This window comes from Hevea brasiliensis, chromosome 5 (assembly GCF_030052815.1).
Source record: "Hevea brasiliensis isolate MT/VB/25A 57/8 chromosome 5, ASM3005281v1, whole genome shotgun sequence".
NCBI classification, from domain to species: Eukaryota; Viridiplantae; Streptophyta; class Magnoliopsida; order Malpighiales; family Euphorbiaceae; genus Hevea; species Hevea brasiliensis.
This window is the reverse complement of record NC_079497.1, coordinates 11,467,108-11,487,776: the sequence shown is the minus strand read 5'-3', so window position 1 is coordinate 11,487,776 and position 20,669 is coordinate 11,467,108. Positions and strand designations below refer to the sequence as shown.

Sequence of the window (20,669 nt, the reverse complement as noted above, 5' to 3'; positions counted from 1 at the left end):
GGTAAAGTTTAAAGAGGGAATCATAATTATTCTTATGAGAATTAAGGTATTTTCAATTTATTTTTTTTAATATAAAGACCTAAATGTTATTTAGATTCCACTATTTCATTTTGTCGTGATTAAATAAGGGATTAAAATATATATATATATATATATATATATATATATATATATATATATATATATATATATATATATACTTTCAGTATATGATTAAATAAATTGAAAATTAAATATTAGATTAAATAAGTCTATATACATTTTATTTAAAGCCTAATGAGTTGTTGCTTAATAAAATATTTTTTTAATAATGTAATATTATTTTCTCTATTTTTTTAATAATAAAATATTAAAAACAATAATTTTAATATTAAATTTTTTAATTTTGTTTTAATTAAAATAATAAATAATTTTAATATTTAAAATTAAAAAAATAAATTTTTATTGAAAAAAAATTTATTAAGTGATAATTTATTTGACTCCTATTAGAAAATATATGAATTATTTGACTCAAATTTTTAATTTTAAATTTATTTAATAATTGATTGGAAATATAAAGACTTGTTTAATTTTTTTTTCTATTAAAAAGTGAGCGAATAAAATGCTTGTAATTATAAAACCTCAAAAACAAAATGTTTATAATGTTAAAATTTAAAGAAAAAATAATAATTTATTCCAAGAGATTAAGATATTTTAACTTTTTATTAATAATAAAAGTCGAGAAAGATAAACGAAAAGATTAAAATGTAAAACATAATCAAAATTTAAGAAGACTTTTATCTATTTTTGAAAATATAAGAATTCTAATACTAATTATATCATAACAGAAGAAAAAAAAATCATTTTTATTACTTTTCAACAATTTCTTTGTCTCATAAAATTATATCATAATTATTAACATTTAATTGTTCTTAACATTTGATCTAATAAAACTATTTAATCCATTTATCATTTTCTCCGTTAATCAATAGTTAAGAAAATCATTAAAGATTTAAAATGTATAAGAACGTATAGAACTTTAAAATATCCATTAACAAATAAAAAGCAAATTAAGCAGTTTTCCTTCCGTCATTTTCTATTAAGATCCCATGAAGTACGAGCATCTGCGCAACATTTAAAAGCTCCACTTTCATGAACTTTTCTTTCTTCCTCTATCTATCAACACCAACAGTCTTCACAGGCCACAGCCATTTACCATGCCAAAAAAAAAAAAAAAAAAGCCCTAGGATTCACGTATAGTTAGCTCTTTTCTATAGATAAATCATGTTAAAATTGACAGCCATTAACAAATTGCATGATAAGAATTAAGGCCAGATTTGTCTCCTCATGTTGGAACCCTCATCACCTGTAATAAAAGTCTGGTCATTCTTTTAGTCAAATAATTGTTAATTAAATTATAATCAGAATCCAGGGAGCTATAGTTCACACCTTTCCAAGCTTGCTATGGAAAATCAGCTCCACTTCTCTTCGGAGGCTTTCCGTATCCATTGCAAAATCTCTATGATATTCTTCTACCAACAGATCTTGCAGTTGCAGCCTCATTCTCTCCAAAGCATCATCCAAGCCACACAAGTCCTTGAAAACCAAAGCTTCAGTTGTTTTGAGTCGCAGGAGATTCTTGATTGCAACAAGGGCCTGAAATAAATCACCACATATTAAAACAAAGTAATGCTGTGATATCAATTATACATTCAGAGGTTTCACATATGATGGAGCAAATTGTGCACACATGCTTCTCTCTCCCTCTTGTACTCTCTTGGGTGTGCAAATAAGGTGAAGGGAGGTGATCCATCAAGTTCAGTTGAGCCACAACTGAACAAATCCCGCAAAAGGCAGTCAAAAGAAGCCAGCTATCAAGTATTGCTGGAAAAAAGTCTTGACCTCCCCAGCATCGTGGATAGAGACTTACTTAAACCCATCACCTCACCTGCCACTTGGACACCATCCTGTGGATGTGATGGTGTGCACACATGTGAGTTACACATGAATAAAGAATTCTGAAGGAGCACTACCATGCTCAGTCAGGCAAACAAAGTCCATCACTATAAACCCCAGGTTTCAGAATAAGCACTGCCATCAACAGTCATGTTGGTCACAACTCTGCAGTCTCAGCTGCCAATCACCAAGGATGGCTGAGATTGCACAGCTGCAACCGGTTCAATCATGCTTAGAAAAATCCATTCCAAATTAAATCATGTTTTATTATGCAAATATAACAATTCAACAACAGCAGCGGCAGCAACACTACAGATGCTGAAGACTTGCCTTTTCTTGGAGATCAAGGTCTGTCGATGCTGTTAGATCGACTATAGACTTTAGGAAGAAGTGATTTCTGAAGAAAGGCAGCTCAGCTCTTCCTACATTTTCTAGTTGACATTCAGCCAGATCAGCAACCAGAAAAACAGCTTTCTTCTGGAGTCTGATATCAATGCTCGAGTTGCTCAGTATGTCCTAAAAGGAAGGTTTAAGAAAAGAGCCATCAGTTGTTATTGTCAACACAATAAATAAAGCATCATCAATTTACTGATATAGATACCTGAAGCATCTTATCTCCAGCTTCTGCATAAAACAATTCCTGACCACCTACATTATTTCGGATCAAGGCTGAAACAGCATATAATGCTTTTATGGATTCTTCTATGGAAGTCGATTTTACCATCTTCATTAGCTTAGTGAGTGCCCCAAGTTCCAAGACCTAAGAGCGTTGAATATCATGAATTAGCCCAGGACACAAAGCAAATACAACAAGGAACATGTATTATTGTTGATAACAGAAAAGAAAATGAAAACATAAGGAAGAACTTTTCAACTGGAAACTAGCAAAAGTGCATTCCAGAAGTTGACAAAGGAATTATGCCTGTTTCTGGACAAATGCATTATTTTGACTTGCTTTCCCAAGAACCCATGCAGAAACTCTCCTTATATCTGAATCAGGGTGATTAAGCTCTCGTATTAATACATGAAGGCCACCGAGTTTTGTCAAATCTTGCATACACAAAAGCAGCAATGTTAGCCCCTACTATTGCAGCAAAAAAACAAATTCAGAACTCAGACAAACACCCACCACATAAAAAAAAAACAATGAAAGGGGTAAAATTCTGTGATGTTGCAGTGTCACAGTTACAATGGATCTTTTACATTTTCCACAATGCAAAAAATATCGTCATTCACAATTTAGAAATAGTTAAAAAGTAATGGGAGATTCAATATCATGCTTACTGGGTTGCCTTCATTACTATGATATGATATAATGGTAATAAGGGATCAAGTGACAAGAATAATATGAAAATAATCTTACTCACACGAATACTTCTTTTTGTTGGGGGTTGGGTAAAATGTTGCGGGGCTTGGGGAACCCAGTATTCTCACTTTCCTGATGTTTCCTAATTTGCTGAAGACATAGCATCTAAGTAAATAACCCATGTTCCATGTATGCCACCACATCACAAATCTCAAAGAACTCACAAACTCAAAGGAATATGATCTAAAACTATGCCAAAAGTCCTGCTACTGTGATACTCCAACTAAAGAGATTTCGAATGACAATAACATGACTAAGCCTCCACTAAACTGTACCATATACTAATGGGACAAATTCAACAGCCATGCGATTTTTTAATTTTAGTCAAATGCAAGGATGCAGAAAGAACGGGAGGTGAACATAAAGATTCTGCTGCACAGAGCAAATCTTTGCCAAGGAATTTGGATAAATGATGTGAACTCCACATTAAGGGAGACAAGGTAACCCAAGAGTCCAAAGAGAATTATTATTGGCAGCAGTGTCCTAGATGCAGAAGCATTAGCTGGCACCTTACAATGTTTTTTAAATTTAGCAAAATATGACTAAACATCAGGGCTTCCAGTAAAACCCCATGTAAATTAAGTGTTATAACCTAAAAGTCCTCCTAAATACTCAAAGCTATTATAAAACTTCAGCGATAGTCACCATGAAAACAGCTTATCCAGAAATTTATTCTAATCTAAAATAAAACACAAAGAAAAAGAAACAAAAAAGGGGGAAAAAAAACAACACCATCTACGTGTCTCTGGACAAACATGTTAGAAAATGCAAACTATCCTATTGCTTTACTCGTTCACAAGCATACGATTGGAGGAATAAGCGAGTTATGTACTGTTAGTGACTGCCCATGATTATCATGAACTAGGGGCTAACTGATAAAAGGTGACGAGGGGACAAGGTAGATGTTGACCCCACAAGCTCAAAGGAGCATAGATTTTGATGATATCAAAACTCAACTAGAATCAAACTAACATTGTTTGAAGTGTTGTGCATCTCAAAGAAAAAGACACAAGGATTTCATGATCGATTCGTGCTTCTAAAGAAAGGATGACATTCTAAGGATAACACAGGACGAATCAAAGGAGATAAAAGAAGAAAATGTTACCTTCTAAGGCTGCATTGAAAATCAGAATTGAAGGTACATATAGTATAGAAGTTAAGTTTTATTTTTAGGATTACTTGTGAAAAGAATTGAGGAGTAAAAGTCAATGATGCTTATTTTCAATTCCTCAAAAGATTTTTCTTTTAAATTTCACTATTGGCCTAAAAGTATTTGACTATGATTCAGTATAAAGTTTTATAGCTTTGAAAGTTATGCAGAAAAGTTTTCCTGGTATGCTAACTGGTTTGCTACTTATTTTAGTATGCTAACTGGTTTGCTATTTTCTCAAGTATGCTAACTGTCTCAACTCTGCACAACATCGCAGAAAACGACAAAATAACGGCTATTTTCTTGAAATTCGTATCTGTAATGTTCAAATGAGTTCTCCAACAGTAAAAAACATTCCAAAGCTATAAATACACCTACCTTTGGCCATTTTGCACTTAATGAAAGTCTCTCCACTGTTCAAAATCATAAAAGCTTTCATTCAAAGTGCTCAAAGTGTTTTTATTGCTCATCATTGGCTTATTTACTCAACTCTTCTTTATAGATTCTGTTGTATTGAGTGAGAGTGAGTTTTAAACACATTATTATCATTTATGAGAGGTCATTCAAGCACCTAGTGAAGCTTGGTTGTGAAAAGTGTTTGGGATAACACTTGGTAGAAGTGTGAAGCTACTTGTAAAAGCTTTGGTGAGAAGATTTGTAAAGGGCTTTTTGTCTCTTGCCTTTAAAAGAGAAGAATAGTGAAGTGAAGACTCAAAGTGGGATCTTTGAGAGAGTGGATGTAGGCTAGTTGAAGCCGAACCACTATAAAAATTTCAGTGTTCATTTTCTCAACCCTTGCTCTTTACATTTATGCATTTTAACTTTATGATTGATATGTTTTTGCTGATATGAAAGTTGAGGCCATTTGCTGTTAATCTTGCTGCAATCTGAGAAAATCAGTTTACTGCTAAATCTGCTGATATCTGATATAATCTGCTTGTTGTTTGATCTGCTGTCAGTTAGTATATCTGGTATGCTGCTCTGGTTACTGTGTTAAAAATTTATCCAGATTACTGATATCTCTGCTGAATGCTGATATAATTTGTTAGATCAGTATACTGTTTGCATATAGCCTAACATTGAATCAACTTGTCAATAGAGTTGTATTATTCATATTTCTCATTAGTCAATTGAGTTGAACCTAGCTGCAATTTTCAAAGGTTTTGAGCAAGAACCGAAAATTGTTTTTAAAGTCCAATTCACCCCCCTCTTGGACATATTTTGGGACATCAATTTGGTATCAGAGCTTGTCTCTCTTGCTTGAGGATTAAACCCCTTAGAGTGATCCTTAAACATGGCTACTTCATCTAGAAACTCTGCTGGTATACCTGCCCCCTTAGCTGAAGGTTATTCCATCACTAGACCACCACTTTTTAATGGCACAAATTATTCTTTTTGGAAAACTAGAATGAGAAACTTTATACAATCTGTTGACATTGATGCTTAGAGAATAATTAAAGATGGTCCTTATATTCCTTATAAAACCAGTGAAGGAACTGTACAAATTCCTAAAGCTGAAGTTGAATTTGATGATAATGATTGGAAGAAAATTTCTACAAATGCCAAGGCTATTAACATTCTTCATTGTGCTCTTGATATTAATGAGTATAATCGTATTTCAGGATGTCAAACTGCAAAAGAAATTTGGGACAAACTAGAAGTCACATATGAAGGAACTGATGTGGTGAAAGAGTCAAAGGCAAACCTCCTCATCCGTGATTATGAGTTGTTTGAGATGAAACCTGGTGAAACTATTGCTGAGATGAGTACCAGTTCTGAGATCTTGTCAATCTACTTAAAGCTCTTGGAAAGAGATTTGAGGAACAAGAACTTGTAAAGAAAATTCTGAGGTCTCTTCCAAAGACGTGGGAAGCAAATACTACTGTTATTCAAGACACCAAGGATTTCAGAAAATACACCTATGATGAGCTAATTGGTTCTCTCATTGCACATGAGATGATCTATAAGAAAGATGAGAAAGAAGGTGATCAAAAGAAAAAGAAAGGTATAGCCTTCATATCCGAAAAGGTAGATGAGAAAAAGAAAAATGTTGCTTTTAAAGCTAGTTCAAGTGATGATTCAAGTGCTTCAAGTGCTTCAAGTGATGATGATGAAGATATGGCTATGATAGTCAAAAGATTCAAAAGAGCATTTAGAAAAGGTGGAAGCAAATACAAGAAGTTCACAAAGAAATATGCTCCAAAGACTCCAAATCATTCAAGTGAAATAGTTTGTTATGAGTGTAACAAACCAGGCCACATTAAGCCAAAGTGTCCTACATTGAAGAAGAAAAACAAGTTTAGAAAGGATAAAAGCAAAAAGGCAATGGCAGCAACTTGGAGTGATAGTGACTCTTCATCAAATGATGAAACAAGTGACAAAGAAGCTGCAAACACTTGTATGATGGCAATTGAAGAAAAATGTGAAAGCTCACACATTGAAGATAGTGAAAATGAGGTAAATCTTGAACTTTCTAATGTTGATGAATTAGAACTTGCATTTGTGAAGACATATGATAAATATAGAACTTTTAAAAAGAAATGCAAAATTTATTTTCATGAAAATAGTGCTTTAAAATCAGAAAATATTTCCTTGAGTATAGCTTCAAAGGAAAATGAATTTTACAAATCTCAAATGAAATTATTTAAGAAAGTTAATGATGAGCTTCAAAGATCAAAAGAAGTGTGTGAACAACTTCTTGAGAAAAACAGAATTCTTGAGGCAAAAGTTGAGTCTTTGACAAGAGATTTAACTAAATTTACAAAAGGAAAAGAAACACTTGATATACTTCTTGGGAATCAAAGATCCACAAATGAAAAATCTGGAATTGGTTATGATGGATTTATGAAGTATGAAAAATACAAACAATTTTTTGTTAAAGCTACTTCCTTTTCTCAACCAAGTATTACATGCTTTTATTGTAATCATAAATGTCATATGATTAATACTTGTCCTATTAGGAAAGGAACCTTTAAGGCAAAGAAAGTATGGGTGCCTAAAGGAACCCTACCTAATGTTACTAACACTCAAGGACCCAAAGTTGCTTGGGTACCTAAGAACAGTTAACTGATTTCAGGTCTGCCTAAGGAGTATGCTGGAAACAGAACATTGGTACATTGATAGTGGCTGCTCTAGGCACATGACAGGAAATAAAGGCAAGTTTTCCTCTCTTACTTTGAAAGAAGAAGGTTATGTCAAATTTGGTGATAAAAGTAAAGCTAAAATTATTGGATGTGGAACTATTGGTAAATATTCTTGCATTGAGAATGTTGCATTAGTTCAAGGATTAAAGTACAATCTTTTAAGTGTTAGTCAACTTTGTGATAATGGTTTTAAAGTCATTTTTACTTTTACACATTGTGAGATTCATGGAAACAATGTTATGTTTGCTGGTGCTAGAATAGATAATATTTACCTACTTGATTTAACAAGTCTTGAAGAAAATTGTGAAACATGCTTTATGACTTCAGATGATAATGCATGGTTATGGCATAGAAAATTAGGACAGGCTAGCATGAGTACACTTGCTAAACTCTCTAGAAGGAACCTTGTTAGAGGACTTCCAAAGCTAAGATTTGAAAAAGAATTTCAATGCAAAGCTTGTGCACTTGGTAAGCATACAAAATCATCTTTTAAATCAAAAAATGTTGTAACGACGTCTACACCATTGGAATTATTACATCTTGATCTTTTTGGCCCAATCACACCTAGAAGTCTAGGAGGCAAGGCATATACATTTGTAATTGTTGATGATTTTTCAAGATTCACATGGACTTTCTTTCTTGCTCATAAAGATGAAACCTTTGATATATTTGAAGCTTTTTGCAAAAGAACTCAAAATGAAAAAGGATATTGCATTACATCTTTGAGGAGTGATAATGGAAAAGAATTTGAAAATAATTTATTTAAAAATTTCTGCTCTCAAAATGGTATTTATCATACATTTTCAGCTCCTAGAACTCCACAACAAAATGGAGTTGTTGAAAGGAAAAATAGATCTTTGCAAGAAATGGCAAGAACAATGCTGAATGAAAACAGTTTACCAAAATATTTCTGGGCAGAAGCTGTAAATACAGCATGCTATATTTTGAACAGAGTTTCCATTAGAGCTATTATAAAGAAAACTCCTTATGAACTATGGAAAGGAAGAAAACCCAATATTGCATATTTTCATGTCTTTGGTTGCAAATGTTACATTTTGAATAACAAAGACAGCAATCTCAAGAAATTTGATGCTAAATCTTGTGAAGGAATATTTCTAGGCTATTCAACAAATAGCAAAGCATATAGGATTTTCAATAGAAAAACATTGACCATGGAAGAATTAATGCATATACTTTTTGATGATGCTAACACTTCCTTACAAAGGAAAGATTCTTGTAATGATGAAATTGAGCAGATTCTAAATTCAAAGAATTCAAATAAAGATAAGCTTGATTCAAAAGAACTAGTGGAGGATGATTAAAATGACAAAGAAGAAGAACTTCCTTGCTCCACAAATGTTGAAATTCAAGAAGACTCCCAACCAAATGTGGAAGAACTACAAATTGAGGAACCTCAACATCAAGATATTCCACAAGAATGGAAGTACCATAGAAATCATTCCAAAGATGACATTCTTGATAGTCCATCACAAAGAATGATGACAAGAGCTCAACTTAGAAGATAATTTGGTAATGTTGCTTTTGTTTCTCAATTTGAACCCAAAACATATGATGATGCTCAAAATGATGAAAATTGGCTTTTCGCTATGCAAGAGGAATTAAATCAATTTGAAAGAAACAAAGTGTGGACACTTGTTCCTAAACCTAAAAAGCATTCTGTTATTGGAACTAAATGGGTATTTAGGAATAAGATGGATGAAAAAGGACATGTAATTAAAAATAAAGCTAGACTAGTAGCTCAAGGATACAACCAAGAGGAAGGTATTGATGAAACCTTTGCTCCTGTTGCTAGAATTGAAGCTATTAGAATGTTGTGTGCATTTGCATGTTTTAAGAATTTCATACTTTATCAAATGGATGTTAAAAGTGCATTCTTAAATGGATATATTGATGAAGAAGTTTATGTGGCTCAACCTCCTGGTTTTGAAGACCCTCATTTTCCAAATCATGTTTACAAGCTTACTAAAGCTCTCTATGGTTTAAAGCAAGCTCCTAGAGCATGGTATGAGAGACTTAGTAAATTTTTGCTTCAAAATGATTTTAAAAGAGGAAAAGTGGATACTACTCTTTTAATTAAGAAACTAGGAAAAGACATGCTTATTGTGCAAATCTATGTAGATGATATTATTTTTGGTGCTACTAACCATTATCTTTGTAGAAAATTTTCAAATATGATGAAAAGTGAATTTGAAATGAGTATGGTGGGTGAACTTACTTTCTTCCTTGGATTGCAAATTAAACAAATGAGAGATGAAATTTTTATAAATCAGTCCAAGTACATAAAAGATATGCTAAAGAAGTTCAAAATGGAAGATATGAAAAGTATCGGAACTCCCATGAGCTCAACAATTAAATTGGAGCGAGATGAAAAAGGTAGATAACAAACTTTATAGAGGTATGATTGGTTCTTTACTCTACTTGACAGCATCTAGACCAGATATTCATTTCAGTGTATGTTTATGTGCAAGATTTCAATCATGTCCAAAAGAATCTCATCTTGTTGCAGTTAAGAGAATTTTTAAGTATCTCATTGGCACTCACAATATTGGCTTATGGTATCCAAAATGTGAATCAATTGATCTTATTGGTTATAGTGATTCAGATTTTGCTGATAGTAGGCTGGACAGAAAAAGCACTTCTGGAACTTGTCAATTTCTAGGTCATGCATTAGTTTCATGGCACAGTAAAAAGCAAACTTCTGTTGCACTTTCTACTGCAGAAGCTGAATATATTGCAGCTGAAAGTTGTGTTGCACAGATTTTGTGGATGAAACAACAGCTTGAAGATTTTGAAATTAAATTTGATCATATTCCCATAAGATCTGACAATACTAGTGCTATAAACCTATAAAAAAATCATGTTCAACACTCTAGAAGCAAGCATATTGAAATTAGACATCATTTTACTAGAGATCATGTTCAAAATGGTGATATTCAAATTGAATTTGTCCCTTCAGAAAAACAGCTTGCTGATATTTTTACAAAGTCACTTAATGAGGAAATTTTCTGCAAAATAAGAAGAGAACTTGGTATGATTGATACTCTTGATTAAGTTTTAATGTATTCTCATGTTTCTATATGAAAATGAAGTGATATATGTTGGTTTGTAGTGTTAAAAATGCATTCTGATATTTCTGGTGCAATTTGAAAAATTCTGGGTCTTATCAGATATGAACAGTATTCTGCAGAATTTGATCACAGTGGCATACTAATCTGTTTGCTAATTTTCGTGATTGCTAACTGCTTTACCACTGCTCCTACTTTTTCGTTGGCAAACTAGAAGTCAGGTTTGATTGTACTAAAACTCTAAAAGTATTCTTATTTTCGAGCTCCTATTCTGCATGTTTAAAGCCCATATTACTTAATTACCCCTCTATTTAGAGCATTGCATCTTTATGTGATTTAAGGGCAAAATGGACTTTTAACACATTTAATTAGCGCGAGACTCAAATTTTTTTTGGAACCATCAATCTTTTCTCTGCAACTCCACTGATACACAGTACCCATTCTCTGCAAATGTCTCCAATTGTGTCTTTTCAGTTTTAAAATTCAAAACTCCTTCTTCTTTCCGTCGCATCACCTACCAAAACCCGAACAGATGTATTTTCTCTCCATTTGCAAACCCATTTCATTCACAACCTTTCAAACCATTGTCTCCCTTCATCGTTCTTAAATATTTCCGAAACCCATTGGCTGTGAATCGATTAAATCGATTGTTTCAAGATAGAAAATCCCCAAAATTTTTCATTTCCGTTATTTGTCTAAATCTGCCGAAAGAAACCATTTCTTGTTGGATTAGTTTTTGGTTTTTGACGCGCTTGATAACGATTCGCACTCTCTGTCTCTGCAAATCTCAGGTATCAAATATGAAACTTGAATGGAATCGTGGTTTACATTTTGTTTGTGCTTGTTTTGATTTCGCAATGTGCTGCTGATTTTTTTTTGGCATTAACATTTCGTAAAAATGTGGTATATAACAAAATCATGAATCGGTTGCCATGGATTCTCAAAAACCCGAATATCTCTTGCTGTCTGTTCTATTTTTATGACATTGTGCTAAGTTGTGCTAGAAATATATTGATGTGCTTCGAATAGTTATATATATTAACTGCTCACATCATTAAATTTGTGAACCCAGTTTTCACTGTCCTTGCGGCCTAATTTGCTTCTGAGTTGGTTATGGCACGAGAAAAAGGAAAAGGCAAAGCAAAAATCCCCACATATTCATCGTCTTCAAACTCCACTGACGCAAGTGTTCCTGCGTCTCCTCCTCCACAAAAAGACGCTCCTCTGGTAATAGGAAAATCAAAAGAAACACCCAAGAAAAGAACCAGTGAACCTGTCTAAGAAAAAGGAACCAAAAAGAAAAAGACTTCAAAAGCTCCAGTTATACATATGGAAAGGGCATTCATGAACCCAGGTATATCCACTGGCCTGCTTTTACTGAAGTTTCTGTTCCTTTACAATCCTTGTTTGAATATCAAAAATGGGACAAATTGTGCTCTGACACTGAAGGAGTATATGTGGATTTAGTTCAAGAATTCTATAAGAATTTAAGGGTTGATGATTCTGATAGAGATGAATCTTTTAAGGTGAAAATGAAAGGGAAAGTCTATGAAGTGACTGTTGATAGATTAGCCAAAGCCCTAGGAATCCCAAACAGTGGGAATAAAATTTGTTCTCACAAAGATGTTTTTGCTGTTGGTGGATTTAACAAAAGAGATTTTGAGGTTGAAGTATTTAAAAGGGAAGTAAAGGATAAAACTAGCATTACCCATGCTCATCAACACATCAAAATTCTTCATAGTTTTATCATCTATGTGTTGAACCCTAGAACTGGCAGTCCAAACTATTTAAGTACTCTTGATCTCTGCATAATTTGGCATATTGTGAATCAGATTGAATTTAATCTTGCCTACTTTATGCTGAAGCAAATCATGAAATGGAAACCACCTTACAAGCTATCCTATGCCCATCTTCTTAATGGTCTGTTTAGAGACTTTGGGATCCCTCTGAAAACCGAGAAACTTAGGACAAATATGATCCCAATTACAAGTCTGCAAAAAGATGAAGATGGTAGAAAACTTAGATTCGAACAAGGTGCTAGTTTCAAGGAAAGTGTAAGCGGTACTGTTAATGTTGAAGGAATTTTGGAAGAAATGAACAACTTGAGGGAATTTGTTGAAATTGAATTTGGAGAGCTACAGAAATTTAGAGGTTTTCAAACTGTTCTTATGAATGCTCTTGATTCTAAAGTTGATGGCACTTTGATGTTAATGTATAAAATTGTGGAAGAATTGTTTAAAATTAAAGTTCATCTGGGTATTTCAAGTACTGAAGCTGGGGAAACCAGTAAGGCTGCTACTGGTTCTGTTCCTCAAAAAGAGAAAGAAAAAGAAAAAGAACAAGAGAAAGAAGAAGAGGAAGAACAAGAAACAGAAGAGGAAGAAGAAGAAACAGAAGAAGAAGAGGAGAAAGAGGAAGAAAAGGAAGAAGAGGAAACTGAAAAAGATAAAGATGATTCTGATGATGGAAATGGTAATGGAGGCAGCAAAGAAGGAAGTGGGACGGATATGAGTGACTCAGAATCTGAGGCAGAACCACAGACTCCTGCTCCTGCAAAAGACAAGGCAAAAACAGCTAAAAAGGAACAAAGAAGGAAGCAAAAAGAGGAAACTGGTAAACCATCTGACAAAAAGGCTAAAACTGGTAAAAAATTGACAGCAGAATCTGATACTACTGCTGCAACTGAGTTAGCAGCTGGCCCCATTATTCCCTTGACACCAGGAACTGAAATGGCTGCTGCAATTCTTCAAACCTTAAGTGATAAACCTGTCAAGCCGAAAAAGTTGAAGATGGCTGCTCCAAAACCAATCAGAAGAAGCTCTAGGCTAAAAGGCTAAACAACCATTCTGCATATTTGATGATTACATTTTGTCTAACAGTCTGTCTCTTAATTTGCTACTTAGTTTGCTACTTTTGGTTTTTCTGAACTTTACATTAGTTTGCTATATCAGTTACTGTTTAACTGTTTATTTACTGCACTTAAACTGGATTTTGATTTATGCACATGTGCATGATTTCTCCCATTATTTTTTTTTGATGCTGACAAAAAGGGGGAGAAAATGAATGAGTAATCTTGATGATATAACTTGTGGTTGATATAGCTTGTGATTACTTGTGGTTGATATAGTTTGTGAATAGTATATTGTTGATATAACTTTATAGTGTGCATATTGTTGATATAACTTGTGAATGATATACAGTTTGTGATTAGTGTGCATATTGTGCATATTTAGTTAGTATCTTTAGTCACACTTGACTCCTTAAGAAAATGCTTATGAATATTTCATTGAAATTATTAAGGGGGAGTTATTTGTGATTAATTTTTGATATAAGCACATACATAGGGGGAGTTATTCTCACATATACATTCATACACATACTCACACTTATTAATATTTACATGGTGATTCAATTGAGTTTTGTCATCATCAAAAAGGGGGAGATTGTTGACCCCACAAGCTCAAAGGAGCATAGATTTTGATGATATCAAAATTCAACTAGAATCAAACTAACATTGTTTTAAGTGTTGTGCATCTCAAAGAAAAAGACACAAGGATTTCATGATCGATTCGTGCTTCTAAAAAAAGGATGACATTCTAAGGATAACACAGGACGAATCAAAGGAGATAAAAGAAGAAAATGTTACCTTCTAAGGCTGCATTGAAAATCAGAATTGAAGGTACATATAGTATAGAAGTTAAGTTTTATTTTTAGGATTACTTGTGAAAAGAATTGAGTAAAAGTCAATGATGCTTATTTTCAATTCCTCAAAAGATTTTTCTTTTAAATTTCACTATTGGCCTAAAAGTATTTGACTATGATTTGGTATAAAGTTTTATAGCTTTGAAAGTTATGCAGAAAAGTTTTCCTGGTATGCTAACTGGTTTGCTACTTATTTTAGTATGCTAACTGGTTTGCTATTTTCTCAAGTAAGTTAACTGTCTCAACTCTGCACAACATCGCAGAAAACGACAAAATAATGGCTATTTTCTTGAAATTCGTATCTGTAACGTTCAAATGAGTTCTCCAACAGTAAAAAAACGTTCCAAAGCTATAAATACACCTACCTTTGGCCATTTTGCACTTAATGAAAGTCTCTCCACTGTTCAAAATCATAAAAGCTTTCATTTAAAGTGCTCAAAGTGTTTTTATTGCTCATCATTGGCTTATTTACTCAACTCTTCTTTATAGATTCTGTTGTATTGAGTGAGAGTGAGTTTTAAACACATTATTATCATTTATGAGAGGTCATTCAAGCACCTAGTGAAGCTTGGTTGTGAAAAGTGTTTGGGATAACACTTGGTAGAAGTGTAAAGCTACTTGTAAAAGCTTTGGTGAGAAGATTTGTAAAGGGCTTTTTGTCTCTTGCCTTTAAAAGAGAAGAATAGTGAAGTGAAGACTCAAAGTGAGAACTTTGAGAGAGTAGATGTAGGCTAGTTGAAGCCGAACCACTATAAAAATTTAAGTGTTCATTTTCTCAACCCTTGCTCTTTACATTTATGCATTTTAACTTTATGATTGATATGTTTTTGTTGACATGAAAGTTGATATCATTTATCGTTAATCTTCTTGCTATCTGAGAAAATAGCCATCGTTAAATCTGCGATATCCGATATATTCGTTAGTATATCTAGTATGCCGCAGTTCTTTGTGTTAAAAACTTATCCAGATTACTGATATCTCTGCTGAATGCTGATATAATTTGTTAGATCAGTATACTATACTAGTTGAAGCCGAACCACTATAAAAATTTCAGTGTTCATTTTCTCAACCCTTGCTCTTTACATTTATGCATTTTAACTTTATGATTGATATGTTGTTAGATCAGCATACTGTTTGCATAACCCTTGCCTTGTCTTTGAACCTAGCTGCAATTTTCAAAGGTTTTGAGCAAGAACCGAAAATTGTTTTTTAAAGTCCAATTCACCCCCCTCTTGGACATATTTTGGGACATCAAGAATCAAGAGCATTCATAAGAACAGTTTGAAAACCTCTAAATTTCTGTAGCTCTCCAAATTCAATTTCAACAAATTCCCTCAAGTTGTTCATTTCTTCCAAAATTCCTTCAACATTAACAGTACCGCTTGCACTTTCCTTGGAACTAGCACCTTGTTCGAATCTAAGTTTTCTACCATCATCATCTTTTTGCAGACTTGTGATTGGGATCATATTTATCATAAGTTTCTCGGTTTTCAGAGGGATCCCAAAGTCTCTAAACAGACCATTAAAAAAATGGACATAGGGTAGCTTGTAAGGTGGTTTCCATTTCATTATTTGCTTCAGCATAAAGTAGGCAAGATTAAATTCAATCTGATTCACAATATGCCAAATTATGCAGAGATCAAGGGTACTTAAATAGTTTGGACTGCCAGTTCTAGGGTTCAACACATAGATGATAAAACTATGAAGAATTTTGATGTGTTGATGAGCATGGGTAATGCTAGTTTTATCCTTTACTTCCCTTTTAAATACTTCAACCTCAAAATCTCTTTTGTTAAATCCACCAACAGCAAAAACATCTTTGTGAGAACAAATTTTATTCCCACTGTTTGGGATTCCTAGGGCTTTGGCTAATCTATCAACAGTCACTTCATAGACTTTCCCTTTCATTTTCACCTTAAAAGATTCATCTCTATCAGAATCATCAACCCTTAAATTCTTATAGAATTCTTGAACTAAATCCACATATACTCCTTCAGTGTCAGAGCACAATTTGTCCCATTTTTGATATTCAAACAAGAATTGTAAAGGAACAGAAACTTCAGTAAAAGCAGGCCAGTGGATATACCTGGGTTCATGAATGGCCCTTTCCATATGTATAACTGGAGCTTTTGAAGTCTTTTTCTTTTTGGTTCCTTTTTCTTGGACAGGCTCACTGATTCTTTTCTTGGGTGTTTCTTTTGATTTTCCTATTACCAGAGGAGCGTCTTTTTGTGGAGGAGGAGACGCAGGAACACTTGCGTCAGTGGAGTCTGAAGACGATGAATATGTGGGGATTTTTGCTTTGCCTTTTCCTTTTTCTCGCGTCATAACCAACTCAGAAGCAAATTAGGCCGCAAGGACAGTGAAAACTGGGTTCACAAATTTAATGATGTGAGCAGTTAATATATATAACTATTCGAAGCACATCAATATATTTCTAGCACAACTTAGCACAATGTCATAAAAATAGAACAGACAGCAAGAGATATTCGGGTTTTTGAGAATCCATGGCAACCGATTCATGATTTTGTTATATACCACATTTTTACGAAATGTTAATGCCAAAAAAAAAATCAGCAGCACATTGCGAAATCAAAACAAACAAAACAAGCACAAACAAAATGTAAACCACGATTCCATTCAAGTTTCATATTTGATACCTGAGATTTGCAGAGACAGAGAGTGCGAATCGTTATCAAGCGCGTCAAAAACCAAAAACTAATCCAACAAGAAATGGTTTCTTTCGGCAGATTTAGACAAATAACGGAAATGAAAAATTTTGGGGATTTTCTATCTTGAAACAATCGATTTAATCGATTCACAGCCAATGGGTTTCGGAAATATTTAAGAACGATGAAGGGAGAAAATGGTTTGAAAGGTTGCGAATGAAATGGGTTTGCAAATGGAGAGAAAATACATCTGTTCGGGTTTTGGTAGGTGATGCGACGGAAAGAAGAAGGAGTTTTGAATTTTAAAACTGAAAAGACACAATTGGAGACATTTGCAGAGAATGGGTACCGTGTATCAGTGGAGTTGCAGAGAAAAGATTGATGGTTCCAAAAAAAATTTGAATCCCGCGCTAATTAAATGTGTCAAAAGTCCATTTTGCCCTTAAATCACATAAAGATGCAATGCTCTAAATAGAGGGGTAATTAAGTAATATGGGCTTTAAACATGCAGAATAGGCGCTTGAAAATAAGAATACTTTTAGAGTTTTAGTACAATCAAACCTGACTTCCAGTTTGCCAACAAAAAAGTAGGAGCAGTGGTAAAGCAGTTAGCAATCACGAAAATTAGCAAACAGATTAGTATGCCACTGTGATCAAATTCTGCAGAATACTGTTCATATCTGATAAGACCCAGAATTTTTCAAATTGCACCAGAAATATCAGAATGCATTTTTAACACTACAAGCCAACATATATCACTTCATTTTCATATAAAAACATGAGAATGCATTAAAACTTAATCAAGAGCATCAATCATACCAAATTCTCTTCTTATTTTGCAGAAAATTTCCTCATTAAGTGGCTTTGAAAAAATATTAGCAAGCTGTTTTTCTGAAGGGACAAATTCAATTTGAATATCACCATTTTGAACATGATCTCTAATAAAATGATGTCTAATTTCAATATGCTTGCTTCTAGAGTGTTGAACAGGATTTTTTTATAGGTTTATAGCACTAGTATTGTCAGATCTTATGGGAATATGATCAAATTTAATTTCAAAATCTTCAAGCTGTTGTTTCATCCACAAAATCTGTGCAACACAACTTCCAGCTACAATATATTCAGCTTCTGCAGTAGAAAGTGCAACAGAAGTTTGCTTTTTACTGTACAATGAAACTAATGCATGACCTAGAAATTGACAAGTTCCAGAAGTGCTTTTTCTGTCCAGCCTACTACCAGCAAAATCTGAATCACTATAACCAATAAGATCAAATGATTCACATTTTGAATACCATAAGCCAATGTTGTGAGTGCCAATGAGATACTTAAAAATTCTCTTAACTGCAACAAGATGAGATTCTTTTGGACATGATTGAAATCTTGCACATAAACATACACTGAAATGAATATCTGGTCTAGATGCTGTCAAGTAGAGTAAAGAACCAATCATACCTCTATAAAGTTTGTTATCTACCTCTTTACCTTTTTCATCTCGCTCCAATTTAATTGTTGAGCTCATGGGAGTTCCGATAATTTTCATATCTTCCATTTTGAACTTCTTTAGCATATCCTTTATGTACTTGGACTGATTTATAAAAATTTAATCTCTCATTTGTTTAATTTGCAATCCAAGTAAGAAAGTAAGTTCACCCATCATACTCATTTCAAATTCACTTTTCATCATATTTGAAAATTTTCTACAAAGAGAATAGTTAGTAGCACCAAAAATAATATCTACATAGATTTGCACAATAAACATGTCTTTTCCTAGTTTCTTAATTAAAAGAATAGTATCCATTTTTCCTCTTTTAAAATCATTTTGAAGCAAAAATTTACTAAGTCTCTCATACCATGCTCTAGGAGCTTGCTTTAAACCATAGAGAGTTTTAGTAAGAATGTAAACATGATTTGAAAAAATGAGGGTCTTCAAAACCAGGAGGTTGAGCCACATAAACTTCTTCATCAATATATCCATTTAAGAATGCACTTTTAACCTCCATTTGATAAAGCATGAAATTCTTAAAATATGCAAATGCACACAACAATGGCATAGAGCATTGCAAACTCCTTATCTACGTTTTGATATACCAGCTACTACTCATGGCGTGGCAAAAAAAAAAAAAAAAAAGCAAGTCTCATGTCTCATGTCATGGTAAGCCAATTAGAATACCAAAACTCACACATACCATTTGCATTATCGATTGGCTCAACAAGAATTAGAAGCTCCTGCAATGCACGGTGGTGATCTTCCAAAGATAAAGAAGAGTTATTTAAGTCGTCTAATGCAATCTGCATCAACTGGGAATCGGATGGCATTTTCATCTTTTCCATCAGTTCCTGTGTCACTCAGAACAATTTTCTTCAGCAAAAGGAAAAAAAAAAAAAAATTTTAAAATACAAGAACTTGCCATATGCTAGGGCGTGGAATGACCAGATGTGTACACATATATTGCAAGCTTCAAATGATTCACAGATGGTGCACTTAATGATCGCACATTTTCTAGCAGCAGCATTTTCAACTTATCTATCTCTAAAGTAATAGTATGTGTAAAACGAAAATTGAATATCCCCAGAATTTTCTCTTATGTATCCCAAAAAAAACCATCAAGAGGGTGAGATAGTTTCCTTAAGAAGTGAGAAATTTCATTAAGCTATATACAACATATAGAAAATTTCATTAAGCTATATACAACATATAGCTTCAACCTCTCAGGCAAAGTGATAAAAATGTCTGCTGCTTTTATGAACACAACTTTAAGATCAAAAGCAAAATTTGAAGACCACAATTGAAAACTACCTTAATTTCCATTTGACGCTTCTTCAACTCGCTAGGAGACAGACGCTGGACATCTTGTGCAGTTTCCTTTAGTTTCTCCGGATCGGAATGACCTGATACATTAGAAGTATAGATGAAGCAAGTGTCAATTAATGTAAGACTAAAAGCCTAAGAAACCGATAAAAATACCCAATTCAGACACCATACAAGAAAACTAGGAGCATTAATTTCAAACTAACGTTTCCACTTTCAAAATGTTAATAAGAACCAAAAGGGTTTGGTTGGTTGTGGGGGGGTGGGGGGGTGTGTGGGTGTGGGGGGTGTGGTGTTGGGGGTTGGTGGAGAAGGGAGTGGAAGATTGTATAGTTAAATACAAACCAATGGCCCACTGTAACATCCCATCGAGAGAAGAGAAGCCACCATCAACTTCGTCGTGATCATTGACGACCGAAGCAGCGGAGGAATCTTCGTCGGGTTCAGCCTTGAGCATGAGATCAGACTCTTCTTTTGCAGTTGACCAAAATAGCCCACCAGATGAAGAAGTCTTGTTCAAGCGCTCACCTTCAGCGACGTTGATCACGATAACCATTATCAATACTGGTAAGACTCCAAGAACACCGAGACCTGCTGCCTTCCACCCCATCATGCTATGCTATGTGCCCTTCGCGTCCTTTCCCAATTACTCCAAACGGCAATAATCAACTAACCAACTAACCACCAGTGCAGTCATACGTCAAACAAACTCAAAGTAACTGCAGAGATAAGGACCGCTTGGACTCCGGCTCCGATGAATGTTCAAGAAAGAAAAAGTATTTCCGTTCATGAATATAAAAACAATAAGA

At 33.8% G+C, this 20,669-nt stretch overlaps 1 protein-coding gene across 2 annotated transcripts; it reads right to left on the bottom strand.

Annotated features, from left to right (window-relative positions):
* Nucleotides 1-999: 999 nt before the first annotated feature.
* Nucleotides 1,000-20,640, bottom strand: LOC110664475 (uncharacterized). 2 transcript variants are annotated; one of them, XM_021824187.2, is made up of 8 exons: nucleotides 20,206-20,640; nucleotides 19,849-19,940; nucleotides 19,238-19,388; nucleotides 2,858-2,985; nucleotides 2,537-2,695; nucleotides 2,266-2,451; nucleotides 1,429-1,635; nucleotides 1,000-1,345 (listed from the first exon to the last, which is right to left on the bottom strand). In XM_021824187.2, exons 1-8 carry the CDS (start codon nucleotides 20,471-20,473, stop codon nucleotides 1,325-1,327), a joined length of 1,212 nt encoding a protein of 403 aa, XP_021679879.2. In that variant the 5' UTR covers nucleotides 20,474-20,640; the 3' UTR covers nucleotides 1,000-1,324. The 2 variants fall into 2 exon arrangements, with proteins under 2 accessions (XP_021679879.2, XP_058002973.1); XM_058146990.1 differs by lacking the exon at nucleotides 1,000-1,345 and having other exon boundaries at nucleotides 1,423-1,635; nucleotides 20,206-20,625.
* Between the last annotated feature and the right edge of the window lie 29 nt (nucleotides 20,641-20,669).

Bases quoted from the DNA above. Each gene is read 5' to 3' on its own strand.
- LOC110664475 (XM_021824187.2), bottom strand. From the start codon at position 20,473: ATGATGGGGTGGAAGGCAGCAGGTCTCGGTGTTCTTGGAGTCTTACCA. The intron at 19,941-20,205 runs GTTTGTATTTAA...CTAATGTATCAG, and splicing joins GATGTTACAGTGGGCCATTG to GTCATTCCGATCCGGAGAAA. The intron at 1,636-2,265 runs GCAAGTCTTCAG...GATTTATTTCAG, and splicing joins ACCTTGATCTCCAAGAAAAG to GCCCTTGTTGCAATCAAGAA.